General features: G+C 45.2%; 1 protein-coding gene across 2 annotated transcripts in view; it reads right to left on the bottom strand.

Moving 5' to 3' along the window:
- The window catches only part of CAMTA1 (calmodulin binding transcription activator 1), a 1,240,930-nt gene that overhangs the window by 48,570 nt on the left and 1,174,583 nt on the right, over window positions 1-17,777 (bottom strand). For both annotated transcript variants that reach the window (XM_075017972.1, XM_075017973.1), the window contains 8 exons: window positions 16,797-17,112; window positions 15,373-15,896; window positions 11,857-12,044; window positions 9,879-10,125; window positions 4,993-5,064; window positions 4,117-4,137; window positions 1,237-1,430; window positions 370-444 (listed from right to left, as the gene is read on the bottom strand). In XM_075017972.1, the coding sequence (XP_074874073.1) occupies window positions 370-444; window positions 1,237-1,430; window positions 4,117-4,137; window positions 4,993-5,064; window positions 9,879-10,125; window positions 11,857-12,044; window positions 15,373-15,896; window positions 16,797-17,112 (1,637 nt within the window). The remainder of the gene's footprint in view (window positions 1-369; window positions 445-1,236; window positions 1,431-4,116; window positions 4,138-4,992; window positions 5,065-9,878; window positions 10,126-11,856; window positions 12,045-15,372; window positions 15,897-16,796; window positions 17,113-17,777) is intronic.

Here is a 17,777-nt window from a genome sequence, read left to right as displayed (position 1 = left end):
AGGGCATAGCCTGTCTATAGAAAAACAATCTATCGTTCAGCTGAACTCTCCTCCAGGGTCCCTCAAGCCTAACGTCAGTAAAGTAAGGAGTATAACTAAGAATTTTTGTTCTGCTTCCTCTCATCACAGCCTTGGCCGATTCACCACATCTGCAAGGCAGCTAAACATGTCTTAGTGATCATTCCAATCAAGAGGTTTTTTTCCCCCGTGTTCTTTGTAAGCATCTAGGTTTTGTTACTTGATGATGGGCGTGATTTGCAGCAATGCTGGTCTAATCTACTCAGGATCTTATGCTGCACCTATTGCAATGCTCTAGGGATGGCCTATGACTGACAGACAAGAAATATCTATATAAAAATAATTTCATACCTGTGGCGGCAGCGTCGTAAAAACCGCATGATCTTGCGAGCAGCTTGATCCTGCTTCTTGGTGAGCAGACTGCTTCTAAACACAAACAAGGGAACATCAGAATGTTGGTGACCTTGAGGAAAAAGGGTACTAAATGGGAGACTAATCTTTATGTACGTACTGTGCATTTCTCACCTTATTTACTTGTAAAATGTGGCATTGCCCAGGGCTTTGGTAGATATTAACATACAAACAGTATAAGCTCTTAAGCATTTCCTTAAGCATTTATATTTCCTTCTCCCTTATCTCATTTGTGTAGGAAGAGAGTAAGATTTTTACTACTTGCATTTACCATTGCTTACATTCTCATTTGATATCTAATTGTCACCTTAATTTTAAAACTGATTTTTATGCATTGCTCATGATGTCTTGAGTCCCTAAGATGCTTATAAATTTGCCTTCCATATGAGCCCATTCACACTCCAAAATGAGAAAATAAACTAAGTGAACTGTCTGTTCTAAAAACAGACTTCCAGGGGAACCTCAAAGCCAGCAGAACTTGTACACATGCTGCAGCGATCCTGTTAGCTAACCCTGCTGTAGAGATCTCCACTTCTCAGTCAGTACACAGTTCTCATTTCAAAAGAAGCAGTCAGTTTTATTTAGTTTTTGCATTGGGCTTCTTACCTGTTTTATGCCCGTGTTCATGATCTACAAACTGCACCAACAGGAATAACTAGGAGAAGAACATCTGGGTTGTTCCTGCATTTTAGTTCTTGCAGGACAGCTCAGTTTGTCTGAGCGCCTCCATTTTCTCTACCTGCTAGCTTAATTCCCCTCTGCTCTTTCTCATGAGAGTAAATTTTCAGCCTTTCACCACAGACCTACCTAAGTTTTTGTTGTACAATGGCAGCTGCTCTACGGTTTTGTCTCCTCTTCCCACATTCTTTGTAGCTGCGATAGTACTGCTGGATCAGCACTGCGGCTCTTCGGCTCTGCTGGAATTTTTTCTGTTCATAATAGCTTCTGAATTTGCTCTGGATAAGGATGGCAGCTTGTGTCATCTTTTTATAAAGTGCATACTACAAAGGAGACAAAGAGAGGCTAAGGTATTTCAGCAGGAAGCAGGTTTCCCAGGCCCTTGCCCTACTGGAATGTGATGGTGGAAGGATTACAAGGAGAAAGTGAGGTCAAACTTAGCATCTTCTCACTGACTGGGAACTATCTGAAATATGGTCCTGTGAAAAACTGGGGTACAGTTATAGGGTTAATTCTAGGGTCTAGCTTACAGTAGAAAAAATTAGTACCTATAGTATAGCATCTGCCAATGATGATACAGTTGTGCCGAGAGTATTTATTTATATTTCAAGTTGGTGACAATGGCTTAAGTACTAATGTAGATACAGCAGAGATGTTTTAACTTGAGTCATGAATACCTGTTCTAATTTTGCATCCAGTCTACAGTAGCAGGTACTTATATTTCTAATGCATAACTTACTATGCACAAGATGCTGACAAATACCTATAGTAAATATGCTGAAAAATATTCTCTAATATTTCTCAGTTAGGAAATGACCTTTTAAGGAGATCACTTAAAAATTCTTTTGCTTTGTGATGTTCATATCATTTGTAGTTTATGATCTTCAGGAAATAAGACATGAATACAACACTGCACTATTTGGGCTGCTCATTACCATTTATATCCAAATGAAAGTGATATTTTGAATGGACTAAATTCTGATGCTCCTAAGTTCCCATGAGAAAGATTGGTAAAGATGGGCAGAATGCACCTCACTTGGAACATATTAGATTAAGTCCCTCCATGGAACACAGCCAGACATCAATGGCCTGGGTCTATTAATTGAAAATGGGAGCTGCACATTGCTCAGCTATTGTGTTAGATAGTGCTGAATACTATAACAGGGTTTGCCATGCATAACAAAAGACACATATTACATAGCTTTCTACAGAGCAGCTAAAGAGGAGAAGAAACAACTCTCTAAAGGCAAGAATCTATTTTGCATTTTCTCCCTTCAAAATAAGCAGTGAAGATGATGTTGGCACATGATAGTCATCTGCATTCAGGAATATTTAAAATTGTACATGATTTGCTTTCTAAGTGCTAAATGCAGACTGGGACTGATATGTGAAGACCATATTTAATGAACCAAATAGATATGTAGAGCAGACTCGCTGTGCACTGGTCTTTTGAAGAATATGTCAAATATCCCCAGTTTGCAGGCCTTTAATGCACTGCTCATCTAATTACAGGAAAGATGAGACACATGGGCAGCAGCCATTTCTCTAAAACTGACAGTTTTATATCACACTTCAGAGAGTTGTCTGCTCTTACAACAAACCAACCCATCATATCATTACGGAGTAACACTAACATTTACCAAAACCAAAAATCAGTCATGTAGCACTTTAAAGACTAACAAAATAATTTATTAGGTGATGAGGTTTTGTGGGACAGACCCACTTCAGATCATTTACCAAAATTCACTCTTAAGCAGTTGTTGGCACATTTTGTTGTCGTTTTTTATTTTCTAGGGCTGAGTTACAAGCTCCTGAACAGAAGGGCTTAAAGTGGAACAGTGACACACTAGCTATGTTTGTTTAGATCTGCAGCCATTAATGTAAACAATCCAGTGATTTCATATAATAATACATAACATGAGATGAGAGAATCATAGCCTTGAGCTCTATTAAGATACCACCTTGGTCTGCATCTAAACTTGTGAGATACACTCAACTGTTTTGTCGCCTATGCATTACAAATCCCTGGGCCAGCCCAAATCTCAAAAATCCTCCACTCACTCTCTTTTCAGGATGGTGGGAGCTGGGAGAACAAGGGACACAGTAGCTAGCTTCACTCAAGTGAGTCTCGCCACCCAATCTAGGTGCATCATGAAAGCCACGTTCACCTTGACAAAAGAGTGCTTTGACCCAATATGAAGTCTGGTGTAGGATGATCATGGGAGTGGAAGGAGAGTTCTAGGAAGACACATACTCTTCTTCATATAACAGCACACCTCCCACGAAATACCAGCATGCACTCTTGTGTCCTGCATACTCTGAGAGCATCGGGAAACACTGAATGGATTGCTTATTGCCATGGTCAGGGTACTGCACAGGTAGAAGACAGGCTGTTACAGTCACAACACATTATCACAGGACAGTGACTGTATTAGCAGTAACACACAAGTTGCATTGTAATTGGCAATTCAGTGCACATATTTTTAAGGCTGAAAATTAAAAATAGTTATGGATGCAGACATGGCACTGATGTGATTGTTTATGAGGCTGTTCAGATCAATATTCTCTTTTGGTTCCCATGACCAGTGAGGCAAATAATGGAACCTAACAGATCCTAGTAGCACTGGGAGCAATTTAATGACTCAGAGCATTGTGGACGGTAAAGGTGCTTGTTGTTCATAAAGATAACACTAAGGATAGCTGTAGAGTAAAATATTTCTTCATTAAGAGTTAGCACTGATACAGTCCTCTCATCTCAGCCCATCACTGCTCAATAAATATGTTTAGAAATATTTATTCTGCTTCTCTATCAACATGGTAACAGCCCCAATCTCCATCTTACAATGGGGATCTGTGTCTGTCACAGAGCAGTCTAGCTGACACAAACATTCACTCCTTGGCGTTGTCAAATAATTTCACTGAAAGCCAGGTTTTTCTGGTTTATACTGAATGTGCAAGTTTGTAACCCACAAGGAATGGTTTCCAAGGCAGTGTTTGTTGATTCATTACCTTCAAGGCTATCCAAGTAAGCTTGGGGAAAAAGAGAAAATACAAGATTAATGTTAGATCTGTAAATAAAGAACTGACAGCCAAAAAGCAAACACTCTCTTGGTTTCCCCAATAAATGTTTCTAATGGAATGTGATGTAAGGGCCTGTCTTCGGTATTGTCATCCTTGATTTCAGTCTGAGTTGGGTGAAGAAGTGTGTCTGAGCTAGTGCTAATGGGTTCCTCATTGTTCCCACTTAAAAACAAACAAACATACATCTCTGGGGCTGAGAACTCAACCTATAACTTGGCCCCAGACTAAAGAGTGTTGAAAGGTGTCAGTCAGAAGACAAACTATATCAAGTGAAATGCTGGACTCTGCACATTTAAAACTTGGCAAGTGTTTCCCCCTTCCTTCCTGCAGGCTTACTGCTCTTAAGCACAAAACCATTTTAACTTCACAATGAAATCGGGAAAGCAACTAGTCAGAAGTGCAACACAATCACTGTGCTAACTAATCAAATATTAATATACAGGCATACAGCTTGTTCCTTGCTCCAAATGTGCAACTATACACAGAGTTGCTCTAGTTTCAGACCAGGTCATTACTAGCATGTTGAGAAGTTGCAGTACTGTTTGATAATACTGTATATAATAAAACAGGGAAAATGCATAAAGTAAAATGTTGTCAAAGAAACACCTTGTGAAATTAGATTTACAATGTGATTTTTCTTCGCTTGTGAACTTAACTAAAACACAATCTGCATATTTATCACTGCATGTTAAAAAAAACATGCATTGGAGAGACAGTCTCTGGATCAGTTCCCAATATATGTGGAATCTATTAGTAGTATTCACAGGTGCATACTGTTTCACAGAAGCTCAATTCCTTGCTTACCTGTTTGTATTTTCTGTAACAACGCTGAATGATAGCAGCAGCCACTTCCTGCTGTTCTCGGAGAGGACGGCCCTGTGAGAAACAGTGCAAAAGCAATGAGTCAGCATATAGCATGCTGAAGAAACAGGAGAGAGGATAAGAATTAAAAGCCCTCTGCAGTCTCAGCATGAGCATCTCTTCTCGGGGCAGTTCCCTCGTTTTCCATTCTAGCCAAGGGCAGGGAGGGAGGACAATAAAGCAGGGGTTTCTCTCAGTGATTTCTGAGAGCAATGGAACACACCTTGCTCAATGATAAATAATGACTTTGGCAGCTTGCGGGGTGGCTTGAACATAAGAACATAAGAACATAAGAATGGCCATACTGGGTCAGACCAAAGGTCCATCAAGCCCAGCATCCCATCTGCCGACGGTGGCCAATGCCAGGTGCCCCAGAGAAGGAGAACAGAAGACAAGTGATTTATCTCCTGCCATCCATCTCCTGCCCTTGTTATGAAGGCTAGGGCACCATACTTTATCCCTGGCTAATAGCCATTTATGGACCTGACCTGCAAAAATTTATCAAGCTCTTTTTTAAACCCTAAGAGAGTCCTGGCCTTCACAGCCTCCTCGGGCAAGGAGTTCCACAGGTTGACTGTGCGCTGTGTGAAGAAAAATTTCCTTTTATTAGTTTTGAACCTACTACCCATCAATTTCATTTGGTGTCCCCTAGTTCTTGTATTATGGGAAAAGGTAAATAATTTTTCTATATTCACTTTCTCCACACCATTCATGATTTTATATACCTCTATCATATCGCCCCTCAATCGCCTCTTTTCCAAACTGAAAAGTCCCAGTCTCTCTAGCCTCTCCCCATATGGGACCCTTTCCAAGCCCCTAATCATCTTAGTCGCCCTTTTCTGAACCTTTTCTAATGCCAATATATCTTTTTTGAGGTGAGGAGACCACATCTGCACGCAGTACTCGAGATGTGGGCGTACCATAGTTTTATATAGGGGAAGTATGATATCTTTTGTCTTATTATCGATCCCTTTTTTAATAATTCCTAACATCCTATTTGCCTTACTAACTGCCGCTGCACACTGCGTGGATGTCTTCAGAGAACTATCCACTATAACTCCAAGATCCCTTTCCTGATCTGTCGTAGCTAAATTTGACCCCATCATGTAGTACGTGTAATTTGGGTTATTTTTTCCAACATGCATTACCTTACACTTACCCACATTAAATTTCATTTGCCATTTTGCTGCCCAATCACTCAGTTTGCTGAGATCTTTTTGTAGTTCTTCACAATCCCTTTTGCTTTTGACTGTCCTGAACAACTTGGTGTCATCTGCAAACTTTGCCACCTCACTGCTTACCTCATTTTCTAGATCATTGATGAACAAGTTGAACAGGATCGGTCCCAGGACTGAGCCCTGGGGAACACCACTAGTTACCCCCCTCCATTGTGAAAATTTACCATTTATTCCAACCCTTTGTTTTCTGTCTTTTAACCAATTCCCGATCCATGAAAGGACCTTTCCTCCTATCCCATGACCACCTAATTTACATAAAAGCCTTTGGTGTGGGACCGTGTCAAAGGCTTTCTGGAAATCTAGGTATATTATGTCCACTGGGTGCCCCTTGTCCGCATGTTTATTAACCCCTTCAAAGAATTCTAATAGATTAGACAGACACGACTTCCCTCTGCAGAAACCATGCTGACTTTTGCCCAACAATTCGTGCTCTTCTATGTGCCTTGCAATTTTACTCTTTACTAGTGTTTCTACTAATTTACCTGGTACTGATGTTAAACTTATCGGTCTATAATTGCCAGGATCTCCTCTAGAGCCTTTTTTAAATATTGGTGTTATATTGGCCGTCTTCCAGTCATTTGGTACCAAAGTGGATTTAAAGGATAGGTTACAAACCACTGTTAATAACTCCGCAATTTCACATTTGAGTTCTTTCAGAACCCTTGGGTGAATGCCATCTGGTCCTGGAGACTTGTTACTATTCAGCTTATCAATTAATTCCAAAACCTCCTCTAATGTCACTTCAATCTGAGTGAGTTCCTCAGATTTGTCGCCTAAAAAGGCTGGCTCAGATTTAGGAACCTCTGTATCATCTTCAGCCGTGAAGACTGAAGCAAAGAAATCATTTAATCGCTCCGCAATGGCACTGTCTTCCTTGATCGCTCCTTTTATATCTTTATCATCCAAGGGCCCCACTGCTTTTTTAGCAGGCTTCCTGCTTCTAATGTATTTAAAAAACATTTTACTATTGTTTTTTGAATTTTTGGCTAGCTGTTCCTCAAACTCTTTTTTGGCTTTTCTTACTACATTATGACAGTTAATTTGGGAGTGTTTATGTTCCTTTCTATTTTCCTCACTAGGATTTGACTTCCACTTTTTAAAAGCTGCCCTTTTCTCTCTCACTGCCTTTTTAACATGGCTGTTTAGCCATGGTGGTTCTTTGTTAGGTCTCTTACTGTGTTTTTTTATTTGGGGTATACATTTAAGTTGGGCCTCTAGTATGGTGTCTTTAAACAGTTTCCATGCAGCTTCCAGGGATTTTAGTTTAATTACTCTACCTTTTAGTTTCTGTTTAACTAGCTTCCTCATTTTAGTGTAATTCCCCTTTTTGAAATTAAATGCCAGAGTGTTTGACCGCTGCGGTGTTCTTCCCAACACAGGAATATTAAAAGTTATTATATTGTGGTCACTATTTCCAAGCGGTCCAGTAACAGTTACCTCTTGGACCAGATCCTGCGTTCCAGTCAAGACTAGATCGAGAATCGACTCTCCCCTTGTGGGTTCCTGTACTAGCTGCTCCAAGAAGCAGTCATTTAAGGCATCAAGAAATTTAATCTCTGAATCCCGTCCTGAGGTGACATGCACCCAATCAATATGGGGATAATTGAAATCTCCTATTATTACTGTGTTTTTTATTTTGATAGCCTCTCTAATCTCCCTTAACATTTCAGCATCACTATCACTGTCCTGGTTAGGTGGTCGGTAATATATTCCTAATGCCATATTCATATTAGAGGAATGAATTGTTATCCATAATGATTCTATGGAACATTTTGATTCCTTTAGGATTTTTACTTCATTTGATTCTATATTATCCTTCACATATAGTACCACTCCGCCACCCGCACGACCTGTTCTGTCTTTATGGACCTGACCTGCAAAAATTTATCAAGCTCTTTTTTAAACCCTAAGAGAGTCCTGGCCTTCACAGCCTCCTCGGGCAAGGAGTTCCACAGGTTGACTGTGCGCTGTGTGAAGAAAAATTTCCTTTTATTAGTTTTGAACCTACTACCCATCAATTTCATTTGGTGTCCCCTAGTTCTTGTATTATGGGAAAAGGTAAATAATTTTTCTATATTCACTTTCTCCACACCATTCATGATTTTATATACCTCTATCATATCGCCCCTCAATCGCCTCTTTTCCAAACTGAAAAGTCCCAGTCTCTCTAGCCTCTCCCCATATGGGACCCTTTCCAAGCCCCTAATCATCTTAGTCGCCCTTTTCTGAACCTTTTCTAATGCCAATATATCTTTTTTGAGGTGAGGAGACCACATCTGCACGCAGTACTCGAGATGTGGGCGTACCATAGTTTTATATAGGGGAAGTATGATATCTTTTGTCTTATTATCGATCCCTTTTTTAATAATTCCTAACATCCTATTTGCCTTACTAACTGCCGCTGCACACTGCGTGGATGTCTTCAGAGAACTATCCACTATAACTCCAAGATCCCTTTCCTGATCTGTCGTAGCTAAATTTGACCCCATCATGTAGTACGTGTAATTTGGGTTATTTTTTCCAACATGCATTACCTTACACTTACCCACATTAAATTTCATTTGCCATTTTGCTGCCCAATCACTCAGTTTGCTGAGATCTTTTTGTAGTTCTTCACAATCCCTTTTGCTTTTGACTGTCCTGAACAACTTGGTGTCATCTGCAAACTTTGCCACCTCACTGCTTACCTCATTTTCTAGATCATTGATGAACAAGTTGAACAGGATCGGTCCCAGGACTGAGCCCTGGGGAACACCACTAGATCCAAGATCCCTTTCCTGATCTGTCGTAGCTAAATTTGACCCCATCATGTAGTACGTGTAATTTGGGTTATTTTTTCCAACATGCATTACCTTACACTTACCCACATTAAATTTCATTTGCCATTTTGCTGCCCAATCACTCAGTTTGCTGAGATCTTTTTGTAGTTCTTCACAATCTGGCAGCTGAACAAAGACTGGCGGGTATTTTCCTACCGTGCTTGTGGATTGCCACATTGTTGAGGATGAAGCATTGCTACATGCTAAACTATCAACCCATCTCCCCATTACACTAGCTTGTTAGACAAGTGTCAGCAGCCTGTGAGCCTCCTGGTAAGAATTTGCAGGGTTACACAAGATACAGAGTGGGAATTATTTTGTCTAAGACATACATATCCTACATTTGATTTTTAACTAGGACCATCTGTCTCTTCCAGTGCTGGTACTCTACACAGCCCAGCACTGCCATCCACCTCTCCCCAGTGGGGAGCAGCCACTCTGTTGGGAGATCTGAGGAAGAGCAGGGTGTTGCCAACTCTCCTGGACTGGATGTTGTTTGCTGCAATAGCATCTGGTCCGTTGGCAATTCTGGAGCAGGGCAGGGAGGGAGGCTCATCTACAGCCCAGGGCAGAAGACATGGGTGGTGTGAGCCTGGGCTAGAGCCCTGGGCAGCCATGCTGCTGACCAGAGAGCAGTGGCACTTTGTAGGGGAAACCACTGCTTCTCTCCAGCTGCCAGTGTGCCCCACATGGCTTCGTATGCCTAAGGATGGCCCAAGGTGCAACTTCCACACTCCCAAGGCAAAGCAGCTGGGATGCTCCTGCTACTTACCTTGTATTTTCTGAACACTGTCTGGACGAGTCTGGCAGCTTCATAGAGTTCTCTTTGCTCGTGATCAGACAGAGTTAATTGTGCAAACTCATTCTCTACCCTTTCACTGGTGGATGCACTCAGAAATTCTGACCAATCTGCTGCTGAAGGAAGGCTGGGTTTCTCAAAAGCTATTTCACTGATTGGTGAGCCTACAGGGCTCAAGCTGGTGTTTGAAGAAGGGGTCAGGGGTTCACTATACAGACTTCTGAAACAAGAGGCACAAAAGGGACAATAGGTTATAGAAAAGCAGACTCTACACCCCTCCTTGATGTCATTGTTGGACATGACAGAGTACCTACTACACCCCTCCTCTAAGTCAAAAACCCCTCCCAATCCCTGCAATCACAAACCCAAACCCCGGAACCTCCTCCTGCACTCCTGCCAAGGGCACAACCCCTTCCCAGACCCAGCGCCCCAACCCCCTACCCCAAGCTCCCTTCTGCACCCAACTTCCACCCCAGACTCTGCACCTCCTCCATTAATACTATGGAAGAGTGCAGCCCTTGACCACATACCAAATTCTTGGAGTGGTCCTCCATGAAACATTAATGCCCACCCGTCTTGTGGGATGCTATATGGATTGGCTAACACTCCTCACTGTCATCTCCCCCTTTCTGATGAAGCTAGCAAGAGGTAAGGAATTCATGTTTCCCTGCTCCCTGGCCCAAACACCCTCCCAGAGCCTGCATTCCTCATGGGCCCAAATGCCCTTATGGACCACCCCCACTTGCACCTGAACTCCCTCCCAGGCCCAAACTCCTGAAGCCCACACCCCACACCCTCCTGCACCCACACTCCTTCCTGGAGCCTACAGCCAGCAGCGCCAATAGGCCCAGGGGTAATGTGGAAGGAGGGCCAAGGCGGGAGGGGAGCCCAGCTCTCCACCCCAGAAGTGGTGGGACCAAGAGTGGAAGGGGTAAAGCTTAGGGCAGTCAGGCCTTGCCCACCCCATGCTCCCTCAGAACCGTCTGCAGAGCAGCGCACAGCGCTCTGCAGTGTTTCAAAGGGGCCTGGAGCTTCAGCAGTGCCAGAACTCCAGTCCCCTTTGAAACGCTGGGCTCAGCTTTCCAACCCTCTCTGTCGGCAGGTTTGTGCATACCCGCTGCACCCACACTCCCTTCCAGTGCCCACATTCCACATCTTCACCCTTACCCCAGCTTGTTAAATATGAATGAGGCTGAAAAATGAATAATGGAGGTGGGACAGTGCCTCAGAGAATGGCAGGACAGAACCAGGGCCTCAGAGAAAGGGTGGGGGAGCTGGGTAAGGGTCTTTGGGTTTGCTTGATTAGACAGCTGGCAACTCTACTGGGCAGGCATGTAAAAGCACTGGCTCTGTGGAGAGCTTGCTGGGCACCAGCCCGCTCATACGCAGTACAGCCCAAAGGGCAGGCAGACTGTGTTCTCACAGGTGTGGCTCATATACACGATGGCCGACTGACAGTTCTGCCACAGGGCCCAGAACTGCTGTCAGCAAGGCTAGCCCCTGCCACTGCCCCTAGCCCCTACACAGCCTAGGTGCTGAAGCACTTACAGGGGCTACCTCAGAGATGTATGCCAGGCATGTTATTGGCTCCCTAGCAGTCAGCTACAGAGTAACCCCAATAATTACAAACATAGAGCCAAACAGCCTCTGCTGTTCAACCAGATGGGCTTTCCTCATGGTCTCAAACAAGAACCTGTGGTCTGAAAGGATCTGTCTTCTTGCAGTTTTCTGTCAATGTACAGTTGTACCTAACAAAGGCAGGCGTAAAGGCACTTGCTTACATTGCTTGAGGTTTGCATGTGTAAGACCAATTGTGTCTGTCCTAGAATTACCTGCATTAAAACCAGCTCAAAAGCAAAACCCAAGATCAAAGACAACACACGGCACAAAATGGCAGACGAACAGTGACACAGGGCCATGCCCAACCTGCTATGCAGCTAGTGTCTCTCACCTTATCTGTGCAGCACTTGGTATATGATCGACATCAGCAAGGTAACTGGCCAGCCAGCTCATTGTGGTGTTCATGGCAGCACTGTCTGTCCTCTCCACCAGCGGTGACTCCGTTGGCACAAAATTCTCCCGCTTGATCCTATCAGGAGTTGCTTCAATGATGTGCTCTGCAAGTGTCATCATGTTCACCTGGGAAGGGGCAGACAAGAGCAAGAGCCAACGTCTGATAATTCCTCTGTAGTGAAATGGCTCACTCACAGCTTTAGCCCAGGGGGAGCACAAGGCCCAGCCACGTGTGTGGAAAGTGAGTTGTTCCCTGGACATGATCCTGAATAGCTCATTCAAGCAAAACGGTCACTGGCTTCAGTCTAAGGCTCTGTCTACACTAAAGAGCTTACAATGGTGTCCCTGCACGGGCGTGGCTATGCAGCTGTAAGATCCCTGGCATATGGTGCTCGATGCTGACAGAGCTGTCCTGTAGACAAGTTACTCCATTCCCAGGCAGCAGTAGCTCTGGATGGGGTAGAAGCCCTCCCACAAGCAGAGCACTGTCCACTCTGGTGCTTAGATAAGTACAGCTTACCTTGCACAGTGGGTGACATTCACAGCCAGTGACAAATTACACTGCCGTAAGTGGTAGCTGAGCTACAGTTCTCACAGCTTTGAGAGGCCTGTGCTGGATGGCTGAGAGGTGACTGTGCATAGCTTGTGATCATTAGGAGAGAGAGCGAGAGAGAGGCTTTGAACCCTAGCAACTAATTTGCACTGGTTAGGCAGTCAGCAACAAGGAGGGACAGAATTTAACAAGCATGGATCTTCCTTTACAAGTCTGAAGATCTCCACAGACTGAGGCCTTGTTTTGTACCCATGGAAACGAGAGACACTGTCACTGCTGCATACTTTTTCAGCATATTCTGGTACCTAGAACATACTTGTGCTCTCATGAAACAGACATAAGAAGATAAGATTGGCCATACTGGGTCAGAGCAAAGGTCCAACTAGCCCAATATCCTGTCTTCCAAGAGAGGCCAATGACAAATGTCCCAGAGGAAGTGAACAAAACAGGTAGTCACTGAGTGATACCTCTCCTTCATCCATTTCTAGCCTTTTACAAGCAGAGGTTAGAGATACAATTTCTACCCATCCTGGCTAATAAGCACTGATGGACCTAACCTCCATGAATTTACTTAGCTCTTTTTTGAACCCCATTAAAAGTCCTGGTCTTCACAACATCCTCTGGCAAGGAGTTCCATAGGCCTACTATGTGCTGCATGAAGAAAAACTTCCTTTTTTGTTTTAAACCTGCTACCTATTAATTCCATTTGGTGACCCCTAGTTCTTATGTTATGGGAAGATGTAAGTAACTCTTCCTTATTCATTTTCTCCACACCTGCCATTATTTTGTAGACCCCCCTTAGTCTCCTTTTTAATAAGCTAAAAAGTCCCAGTCTTTTTAATCTTCCTTTGTATGGCACACATTCCAAACCCCTAATCATTTTTGTTGCCATTTTCTGAACCTTTTCCAATGCCAATATATCTTTTTTGAGATGAGGAGACAGGGAAGACAGTGGAAGAGGACACAAGTTCAGAGTTCAAGCAATGTTTGTATCATATTACCTCCAGCTCCATTCCAGTTAACCAGTTCCAGACTGGTGGGTGTCTCCCTCTATATTGCTACACTTAATGCTCCCTTATGGCTTTTAATTTAGAAATAAATATTCATGTTTTGTATGTCACACTTTCTTTTGCTAGACTCTGTTGCTATGACTAAGGCCAGTACAGCAATATAGCAGACCAGCTGTAGCACCACAGATTTCAACCTTAAATTGTAGGCTATTAAAGAGAGAGAGGAGACCTCAAGCCCCCTCCCAGTGCAGCAGCTCAGGCCCGGGTGACAGGCCCCTCTCCCCAGCTGCAGCAGCTCTGGTGGAGGAGTTGGGCTGTGGGCAGGGCCTGAGGCAACCCCCAACAGCGCCCTGGGGGCAAGGCCTGGGGCAACACCTTCCCCCCTGGAGCCCCAGGCCCAACCTCTCCCCTGCTCTGCCCCCACTCTACCCTTTTACCCCTTCCCCCAGCAACGGGGCTGGGGTCTGTGTGTGGTCACAGCAGTACCAGCAGGAAGTTGCCTCCCCAACCCCACTCACTATGCAGGCAGTGGGAGTAGCACCTGCAGCCGGCTCTACTCCACTGCCTTCCTGCAGAGAAGCCAGGCACAGTGGGCTGGTAGGACGGAGAAGCAGAGCAGGCTGATGCTCCCACCGCCTGCATAGTGAGTGCTAGATGGGGTGGGAGCGGAGGTAACCCCTGCTGCTGCTGCTGCTGCTGCAACCACCACCACAAGCAACCCCCATCCCCAGGTAATTCCCCCAACCTGACCTTGGCCCCAGCCACAAGTAACCCTCTCTCCTCCTGTCCATAGGATGGCTGGGACTGCCACCGTGGGGCCCCCAAAAGCACACGGTCTGGGGCAGCTGCCCCACCTCTTCCTATGGCTCTGGCTGTGGGATGGGTGCCATTCCCCAGCTGCAGCAAGTCTCTGCTGGGGCTGGGCATGGCCAGGGGAGAAGTGCCTCTCCCTCAGTCACGGCAAGCTTGGGACAGATCCATGCTGGGGCAGGATGCTGGGAAGAGGCACCTCTGCACCCGTGGATTGGTGCTGGTAAGGAGCAGTGCCTCTGCTTTGTATGCATGAGGCTTAAGAGGCAGCTGTGTGCTCACAGGAACTTTAGACTCCACCCCCAGTTTCATGAGCATTCATGGCCTGACACTCCATTTCCATACTGAAATGTGGCCCTGAGGCCAAGGAGTTTTCCTGCTCCTATTGTAGTCAGGGTGATCGGTGTAAGGGGGAGGGGAGTGCACGAGGGGTCACATATACCCCTCAGTGCTCACCCCCCAACTCATCATCAGTGTAGCACTGCTCTGGTGGATTGGGGGGACCTCCGCTGCACTCTCCAGAAGAGGTGGGCAGGAGCAGAGCAAGGGCAGGGAGCGGGCTCTAAGTTCAGTGCACAGTCAGCTCTCAAGCTACACTCAGCCTGACCTAAGGGAGACAACAAACCAAGTGTCTCCAGCTCTCTGCAGCTGTTCTGTATAGAAGACATCACAGCACTGGCCACCCATGGCAGGGACCCTTAGCACATCCCTCTACTTTGCTTCCAGTCATTTCAAAATGGAAATTTCCACTGTCACTGGCAGAATTTTTCAAATGGGCAGAACTTTCTGACTGTCCAACTAATGCTGTGCAATGCAATGCATCATCATTCATGCTAACCCTCACCTTACAACTGGACTGACAAGACACCACTTACTGTCAGAGAGGAATGTGCAGAGTTTGCAAGAACCATAAACTTTTACAAAGTATGTCTTGGGCTTTTTAGCTGCAAGAACATCTTCCCTGACTGGTTTGACTGGGCTCCCACTAGAGCACAGAGGGCAGTCAGATATGGTCAATGAGGCTGACACAGGGGGACATATTTGCCTCACCTGGTCTGGCTGTGATTTTGTAAATGTTTACCTGCAAGTCATCTATGTGCTGTAAGCAATCCTCATTCTCAACACTGTCGCGATAGGAAAGCAGCTCCCCATCCACTATCTCCCTGTCAGCCATCATCAGCACATTCATCTGCTCCCGCTGACGTAACCGGTGGGCTCCAGTGTCCTTCCCCAGCACAAGTCGCTTTGGGCTTCCTGTCACCTGCACGGCAGACACGCCAATATAAATGTCTTTTGGGTTCCACTTTATTCCAGCCTGGCCACCGGAGGCCCGGTACCCAGCAACTTCTGGGCTGTGCTGGGAGAGCTCTCTGCCATAGTCCCTTATCCCTTCACTGGGGCTGATTGTCTCAGGGATGGACTGCTTGGAACTGGAACTCTGCTTCCTGACACTCGGCTGTTCCAGGCTCAGTGCTGTGGACAGCAGCTTCTCTTGACGGGCCTGGAAACACTCAGGATTCAGTTTATGTTTTTTGGGTGCTGGGTAATCCTTCTGACACTCACTGCTGTAGTAGTTGGAGGGTTCAGACCTCGGTCGTCTTAACTCTGGAAGCAAACAGACCATCAGTCAGGACTGAACAACTGACTTTTGGTAACTGCTGAAAGTGCTCCTGAAATCTACAGAGCTCATGGATCTGATGGAGTGGGTCTTTGCCCATGAAAGCTTATGCTCCAAAATATCTGTTAGTCTATAAGGTGCCACAGGACTTCTAGCTGGTCTCGAAGCTACAGACTAACATGGCTACCTCTCTGATACCTGAAATCTATGACTTTCCTGCCTCCCAGTGGGGCATGTACCAGTACAGATCATTTCTAGGGATAATGTGGGTTAATTTAGGCAGGAAAAGTGACTGTTGCCCTTGCAGGATGCTAAGATGAACCACTCCTCCAAATGGTTCACACTTCCTTTCCAGATAGCTAGTTTTTCTGTACCCTGTCACTCTCCTTGACACTTGCTAATGCTCCTGCAAATACAGGGAATACTGAAAAGAGAGACAGAGCTGGCAGCAAAGCAACAAGGCAGAGCTAGCACAGCTTTACTTAACATCCCCTCTGCCTACCCCAAGAAACCTGCCTGCTCCAGGCCAGTATGAGTATGTCTACACTGAAGCTGGGAGTTGTGGTGCTCTGCATCAACAGACTCACGCTAACGCCGTTTTAGGTTCATGCTGAAGGTAGCAGTGCGGACTCTGCAGCATGGGGAGCAGTCTGGGCTAGCCACTTGAGCTCAGTACCAGGGGATTGGACAGGCTGGGGTCACTATCCTAAGTCGCTGCCTATTTCACAGCATCCAAACTGCTACATCTAGTGTGCTAGCTCTGCCTGTGCTAGTGCGAGTCTGTTTACCTGCACAGGGAATCACACCTGCCAGTTGCACAGGTAGGCAGTCCCTGCATGATGTGTGTCAGCACAGAGAAACCGACAGTCAGGGAGGTTTGTTTTCACCTGTATTTGAACTGGGCATAACAGTGACATCCTTCTGAGGCTCTTGAGAAGTAATGATGTCACTGTGCCACTGGGCAACCCAGCTCTCTGTGTTGGACTCCCCACTGGAAGAGCAATGAATTCTGGGATTCTGCCCAAGCTGAACTTGCTCATCTCGCTGTAGCTGCTCCAGACACTCTGCCAACTTCACATGACCCCGGGACCGAGCAATAGCCAATGGCAGTCTCCCAAGAGAATCAGGAATAGAGATGGCTCGGTGGTCCCACTTATAGAGCACAATGGCTGCCTCCATGTGGCCCAGTGCACATGCCCACATCTGAAAGAGAAAAGGACAATTGGCTAACCAAGGACATATTTGTAGGCACTTCACTCTGTGGCTAAGTGGAGTCCTCTCCTGTTCTACTCTCAGATCACTGACCAACATCTCGTATCAGCAGAACCTGATAAATGCTTGCACGCCAAGGGATCACTTTTATAAGCGTCACATCTTAATAAAATGCCATTATGGAGGACTAAACTAGCTCGTCTCTCTACTTCCTGGGAGAAACAGTTGTCTGTCCATCTATAATGAATTAAGGTGGAATTTTCTTATTAAACAACAAGTGAAAGTTTCCTGTGGGCATAGATCTGAATTATGCTGCATAGGCAGAAGAGCTCAACTGCATACACAAGAGAATTCAATACAGACAAGCATGTGAGCAGCAGGAGTAAATCTAGGCAAGGGCAAAATGAAGGGGGCTGTACATTTCATGGCTTTTGGTCCTGACTTTCAGAGAACACCCTAGTGGCCATGTGAGGAGACATCAGCTGGGCCTTACTTGCCTTGTGTTTCTGTGCACAACAGGAATGCAATGAGCCGTGACAGGCTAGGAAAGTGTCAGTCAGAAGCAAACATGAAGGCAGGTGCACGAACAGCCGGGACTGGTTATACTTGGTATTTAATAAACATGAAGGAGTCAAAAATTTAGGACAACATTAGAA

The sequence above is a fragment of the Carettochelys insculpta genome, chromosome 23, assembly GCF_033958435.1.
Source record: "Carettochelys insculpta isolate YL-2023 chromosome 23, ASM3395843v1, whole genome shotgun sequence".
NCBI classification, from domain to species: domain Eukaryota; kingdom Metazoa; phylum Chordata; order Testudines; family Carettochelyidae; genus Carettochelys; species Carettochelys insculpta.
Note: the sequence above shows the minus strand (reverse complement) of the source record. Positions and strands in the feature narration are given on the sequence as shown.